The sequence below is a fragment of the Salvia splendens genome, chromosome 2 (assembly GCF_004379255.2).
Source record: "Salvia splendens isolate huo1 chromosome 2, SspV2, whole genome shotgun sequence".
Lineage (NCBI taxonomy): Eukaryota > Viridiplantae > Streptophyta > Magnoliopsida > Lamiales > Lamiaceae > Salvia > Salvia splendens.
The window spans coordinates 13964466-13971596 of NC_056033.1; the positions used below are offsets into that span (position 1 = coordinate 13964466).

The 7131-nt window shown below is 36.3% G+C and overlaps 1 protein-coding gene across 1 annotated transcript; it reads right to left on the bottom strand.

The window, feature by feature from the left end:
- Positions 1–5046: 5046 nt before the first annotated feature.
- Positions 5047–6913, bottom strand: LOC121764311 (UDP-glycosyltransferase 87A1-like). The gene is made up of 2 exons (XM_042160354.1): positions 6320–6913; positions 5047–6101 (listed from the first exon to the last, which is right to left on the bottom strand). The coding sequence occupies exons 1-2, from the start codon at positions 6813–6815 to the stop codon at positions 5197–5199; spliced, it is 1401 nt and encodes a 466-aa protein (XP_042016288.1). The 5' UTR covers positions 6816–6913; the 3' UTR covers positions 5047–5196.
- Positions 6914–7131: the final 218 nt, after the last annotated feature.

A 7131-nucleotide genomic window follows, 5' to 3' on the forward strand; every position in this document is an offset into this window, starting at 1 on the left:
TACCGTTTTTAATTCGATTGTGTTGTTGGAATTTGTGAGTTGTGTAGATAAGGTGGTTGTGATATTGCCTAAAATATTATTGTTGACATAAATTATATAAGTTGTTGACATGAAAATGTTTGTTGTTGAGTACGAAAACAATGTCAACTATATATATACAATGTCAATTATATGTAAAATGTTGTTATTTGACATAATTTATACATACAATGTTGTTGTTGACATTAATTATATGTAAAATTATATAAGTTGTTGACATGAAAATGTTTGTTGTTGAGTACGAAAACAATGTCAACTATATATATACAATATCAATTATATGTAAAATATTGTTATTTGACATAATTTATACGTAAAATGTTGCTATTGACATTAATTATATGTAAAATTATATAAGTTGTAGACATGAAAATGGTTGTTGTTGAGTACGAAAACAATGTCAACTATATATACAATGTCAATTATATGTAAAATGTTGATATTTGGCATAATTTATACGTAAAATGTTGCTGTTGACATTAATTATATGTAAAACGTTGTTGTTGACATTAATTATATAGGTCGTTGACATGAAAATGTTTATTCTTGACATGAATTATATAGCTCGTTGACATAATAACGTTTGTTGTTGACATGAATTATTTAGGTCGTTGACATAAATTTTATGAAAAATGTTGTTGACATAAATTATATGTAAAACATTGTTGTTGACATGAATTATATGTAAAACGTTGTTGTTGACATAAATAATATAGGTCGTTGATATGGAAATATTTGTTGTTGACATTAATTATTTGTAAAATATTGTTGTTGACATAATCGTTTACATAAATAATGTTTGATGTTGACATGGTAGTTGACATAAATAACGTTTGATGTTGACATTGTAGTTGACATAAATAACGTTTGTTGTTGACATCGTAGTTGACATAAGATCAAGATGTTTTTCACTCTCTCTCACTCTTTCTCTCAAATAGATCAATATGTTTCTTACAAGAACCAAGAAGCTATGGAAATCTTAGCTCAAGAGGCAAACATAGAGAGAGATTACCTATGGTAAAATATCAAGACCAATAAAAAAATCAGCAGAATTAACTAAGACAACAACTCCATTAAGAACAATTTCAGCTCAAGAATAAGAAAAACAATCCACCAAAAAAATCCCTCATTTAAAAGAAAGGAAACATTTGCTAGAAAAACATAACACATTCAACCATCATTATAGACAAGAAAAAAGAACATTTAAAAGAAAGGAAACATTTGCTAGAAAAAAGGAGAGTAATACTGTAGGGATGGTTAATTTATTGTTAGGTTGAGATTTTTTAGCTTAATTGAGAATTGAGATGCATTTTCAGCCACTCATTTTGAAATGTCAACTACAAGTAGATTATATCAACTAAGGGTATTATCGTCATTTCATTTCAATAGCCAGAATATCAAATGTCAACAACTCGTATTAAAATGTCAACAACTAAAAAAAATTTATTTTTTTATTTTTTTAAATTTTTTTTTTATTTTTTTAAAATTTTTTAAAAAAATTTTTTAAATTTTTTTTAATTTTTTTAATTTTCACGCGATGTCAACTACGATGTGTAGCCTGCACATCAAATGTCAATAGCCCTGCACATCAAATGTCAATAGCCTGCGCATCAAATTTCAACAGGTTATAGTTGACATTATATGTGTATAGGTGATATGAATCGTATATGTAGTTGACATTATATATGTGTAGTTGACATGAATTGTATATGTAGTTGACATTATATGTGTGTAGTTGACATGAATTGTATATGTAGTTGACAAAAAAATAAAAATAAAAAAAAAATAAAAAATCGAAAAAAAAAATTTAATTTTTTTTTAAAAAATAAAAAAATATTTATTAAATAAAATGTATGATGAAATTACCATTATGCCCTTTCACAATTAATTAATGTAAAAATATTTTCCATGTGGTAAATTCTGGACCACTCATTTAATAAAAATGAGTGGCTAATAATGCATCTCAATTCTCAATTAGGCTAAAAAATCTCAATGGATCACAACCCTATATATATATATATATATAATGGTTGAAAATTTAAATTTATTTATAATTGTCGATTATCAACTAAGAAATTGTATATTAAATGCTAAATCGTGGCTATGGACAGATGAAAGGAAAAGCAAACGCAATTACTACAATCAATTAAGCACAGTAGCGTGTTGTGATTCGTTCGCGAGTTGGACTTTATATATGTCTTCCTATTAATTTAATTAATTTTGGGAAATTTTGTTGGGACAGGAGTTGTCATTTTGTTCTAATTTTCCACGCATGCAATAACCTTTTTCTCCCACAAATAATTTTCAAATGGCAAAAACTTGACCATGTGACTTGCTGCTTTGTGGAAGTTTGAATGCTGTGGGATGACTCCCCAAGTTATTAATGCAATTATGTTTAGGCGAAACACATCCTTAAGTCCTTCTACTTTCATTGTTTATTTTACTTGGTCCTTATACAATTTTTTTCGTTTTAGTAAGTCCTTGTACTTTTATATTATTTATATTTCAATCCTTATTTAACGGAACCGTTAACTTTTCCGTTATAAAATAACACATCATATGTTAATTATTTAAATATATTTTACCTAATATCCTAGTTGGAAAATATGAACATAGCATAAAAAAAAGATCTGCCGTCCGCTCCTCCGCCCAGATCCGCCGCCCCCACGACTTTTCCATCCTCGTCACCGGCGCCGTCGGCTTCGTCGGCTCCCAAATATATCATTGGAACCAAATATAAATTAATATTCGAACTTCAAATAATCAAACAACAAATTTATTTCAACGATTTGGAAATCTTTAATTTTTTTATTTTTATTTTTATTTTTATCTTTTTATTTTATTTTATTTATGTTATGTTCATATTTTCCAACTAGTATATTAGATGGAATATAATTAAATAATTAACATATGATGTGTTATTTTATAACGGAAAAGTTAACGGTTCCGTTAAATAAGGATTGAAATATATTGAATATAAAAGTACAAGAACTTACTAAAACGAAAAAATTGTATAAGGACCTAGTGAAAAAAACAATCAAAGTACACGGACTTAAGGTTTAAGGTTGTGTTTTGGCTTATGTTTATTAATCTTGGATCAGTTAAGATTGTGTAATTAGTTTAATTATTGTAGTTATAATTAAATATGGGTGGTATATGTACCACACATCCGGGTGGCTCTGTTTTGTTTGTGTTTCATCTCATTGTTGGGTGCATAAATAAAGTAAGTTGATAAAATGAAACAAAAGTTAGAAAACAATAATAGTCTCTAAAAAACCACGGTTTACTTTGCAAAGATTCCAAGCACCACTATGAACAACAATAGTCGGACTGATAAAATAATTGTGCACGTATCGAGCAAATTCATGATAAAATAATTGTGCACTTATCGAGCACATTCTGAGCATAGTCAACGTGCTAGGAATATGTTTTAGCAATTGCGAGCAAATACGGGGGAGCATCCTACGAACGTGATAGGAAATTTCCAAGCACCTACTAAGTGCTCGCAATAAATGAGAGATTCTGAGCACTTTTGTGCTCGATTGTATCCATTGTAGATATTATGCGATTTCCGAGCACCAAAGTGCTCGGAATATAATTTGGTGACTGTGAGCATCCTAAGAATGTGCTAGGCATCCCCGAGCACCTAAGGCCATCCACTACGCTGTCTCTATACCGTCTCTTAAACCGTCCCTTAACTACTATTTGAGCACTATTTGAGGGCCCCACTGTCCTTTTTTCATCCATCCCTTAACTAAGGGACGGAACCTGCAACGCTCCGTCCCTTAACCGTCTCTATACCGTCCCTTAATTACTATTCATTCAATTTCATTTATAATTTTTTTTCAACCCAATTCAATTTAAACAAACACACTTTATTAAAATTAAAACAACATTACAACTTAAAATTAAAAAAAACGAAGACATAATTAAAATTCTAAAAAAATAAAAATGACATAATTTAATCTGCTCCGCCAAAGTTTTCCTAAATGTGCTCAATTAGATCCTCTTGGAGTTGGGTGTGGGCGCTAGAGTCGCGTGTCCTTGCCCGAATAGACAATCTTTCTTGTATAGACGGATGCGCTCCACTTCGCGGCGGACTACTTGCGGTTGAGCTTCCGGGGGATTCGGGGTCGAACCAATTTCTGCAGCGTCGTGTGGCTGGGACGGCCGACCGCGTCGAACCCTTCTCGGAAGAACTCTTCCCTGGCCGCCAAAGTATTCGCTATGTGGAGAAATAGCGGTTTCCGCATGCGAAAACGGCGACGGAAGTAGGTATCTCCCCAAATCGGGTTATCGCAGAAGTAGTCGCGTACTAACCGTGCGGCGGCTTCCTCCCGGTTCCGATTGATGTACTTCCGGGAGCGTCGTGGGGGTGGCGCGGCTTCCTCCGCCTCTCGTCGTCGATCTTCTTCGAGTGATTGTTCCATTAATTGACGCATTTGCTCAAAAGGATCCATTTGTTTGAGTTGATTGAAGATGGAAATTGGAGTGATAGAGAGGATTTGAGAGGAATAGATGTGTGTTTGTGTTTGAAATGAGTATGAAATAGGATTATTTATAGAGTAAAATATATAAAAAAAATTAAAAAAACGAAAATAAAAATTTAACGGTAATATTACCGTTTGAAATTTTTTTTTATTAAAAGTCAAATTTTTTAAAAAAATGAATTATTGCGTCATCAGTGACGACGCCCACTCGCTGGCCAGCGAGTGGGCGTCACGCACGCATGGGGACGAGACACGTGTCGTTGGCGCGTGGCGGGACAGCGCGTCCCGTGTCTCGACGAGACGGGCTACGGGACGAGACGGGCGCGGGCTAGGGACGGGATGGTCGCTGCAACGCGTCCCGCGGAGGACCTGTCCCTCCGGAACGAGACGCGAGCCCGGCGCGGGACGCGTAGTGGATGGTCTAATATGTGCTTGTAATAAACGAATGGTTCCGAATAAATTGAGACAATTTATATTTGAGTAAATTTATACTATATAATAAATTATATTCCATCGATGGTTCCAATTCTAATATCATACTTCTAATTCAAGTAAAATAAAATGACAAATACAAATTCTAATGTTACACTTCCAATACAAATAAAATAAAATAACACAAACGATTGACGCAAGGCAAGACACACTGAAATAAGACGGTAGTTCAACATTAAGAATCAGAAGCAGCCAGCTGAATGTGATCAAGTAAAGAAGCGAGGTTGGTGAAAGAAGAACCTCCCTCCGAAACCGCTTGTCGAATTATCTCTCGAAACTCTCTGGCTCTTCCCACCATCTCCCTTCTCTCACTGCTATCTGCATCCATGAATTTCTTCACAATCTCAGTTATTTTCCCGCTCCTCAGTATTTCCCCGGGCGCCAAATCCTTTTTCGAATCCACTCCGATCTTCCAATCCTCAACCACATGTTTCCGGATTGTAGTTTGATCCAGGATTATCGGAAAGCAGATCATAGGCTTCCCACCGAACAGACATTCCACAGTCGAGTTCCATCCACCGTGCGTCCAGAATCCCCCGATACTAGGATGACACAACACTCTAAGCTGGTCGCACCACGGCACGACTCTCCCCGCAGCCTCCCCGCAACGTTGCTGCAACTGTTTCGCCTCCCCTCGAGCCACCCACAAGAAGCTCACCCCACTTGCCCGTAATCCATCGGCAATATCATCCATCTGCTCAGCCGAGACAGACAGAAAGCTCCCCAACGAGACGTACAGAACCGAACTCGGCGGCTGAGAGTTCAGCCAATCAAAATAGAGCTGATCGTCATCGCTTTTATTGGTTGAGAGAGCTGTGACCTTTTCGAGATTGAGATAAGGTATAGCAGGGCCAAAAGTGTATATAGGAAATGAGAATTCCTGGTTTAGGGCTTCCAATACTTGGGATTCCAGCTCGTAGATTGAAGAGATTAATAGGTATTGAGCCTTGGTTAAGTTGTGGAATATTCGACGGACTAGATTGATAAGGCGTTGGTCTTTCATGTAGGCGATTGATGGAATGTCGATCAGCCGGATGGACTCAATTCCTTCGATGTAACCTATTCGTTCCTCTCCCCTTTCTAAAAATAGTAATCCAATATTAACAAACAGTAGTGATCAATATTCACAATGACTATTCGAATTGCAAGATTATATCTCGAGATTAAATATGTAGTGTGTTTGGTTCATGAGTACGTGATAATTAGTTATAGTCATCCTTTCAACTAAAATAATTTCAAAACTCAATTTTGTCTAACAAATCTAAAGTCACTTGAAGTACTAAAAAGGGCGTGCTAACCTGAAACGTCAAAGGGGTGATCGCCATTCCGCTCGAGGAGGTCTAGATGGTAAAACAGCGAGAACACGGAAGCCGGCATCGGCCAGAGAGACGCCACCGGAATATTCCTCCGGTTTCCGAACTCAATCGCCCAGAACAGAAACGTGTCCGCGATTATGAAATGGATCGGCTCCGCGAGCCGGGCCATCAGCTGCTCGAACGGCTCGCCCATCTTAGTCTGTGTGGCTCCGACGAAGCTAGGCATGTCGGCGGCGCGCTCACGCTCCGAGGGGAGGACGTTGGGGATGGAGGCAAAGCGGATACCCGGCGGCTTCTCCTCCGCGCCGATCAAGCCGAGCCACTCCTCCGTCAGGACGACGGTGATGAGGAGATCTGGCTTCAAACTCGCCAGCAGTTTGCACAGATTCATCATGGGGTTGACGTGGCCCCTGCCGGGATATGGCACGGCCACCGCATGGCACGCTGTAATTGGCTCGCTCCTCGCAGCCGGCGCCATGAGTTCTTTTTTTTTTTTCTTTTTTTTTTGTCGTGTTGAATATAGGAAGTTCGTCGTATTTATAGTTAACGCCAATCTTAATACTTATTTTAATTTTAATTTCATTAATTTTTTACTGCCAGCTACCAACTCCATGCAATTTGTTTTACATTTATTTTGTTAATTTATTTCTAACCTGATTTCAACTTGTAACCTTTTGTTTTTGTCTCTTAGTAATCATTTCTAAATTCTAATAGCTTGGGGTTAGTTAATTTTCGTAAATCTGAATTATTGTTATTTCTAGTTTAAAGTTATCTTTTTAGTAATCATTTGTATT

Bases quoted from the DNA above. Each gene is read 5' to 3' on its own strand.
- LOC121764311 (XM_042160354.1), bottom strand. From the start codon at position 6,815: ATGGCGCCGGCTGCGAGGAGCGAGCCAATTACAGCGTGCCATGCGGTG. The intron at 6,102-6,319 runs GTTAGCACGCCC...TACTATTTTTAG, and splicing joins TCACCCCTTTGACGTTTCAG to AAAGGGGAGAGGAACGAATA.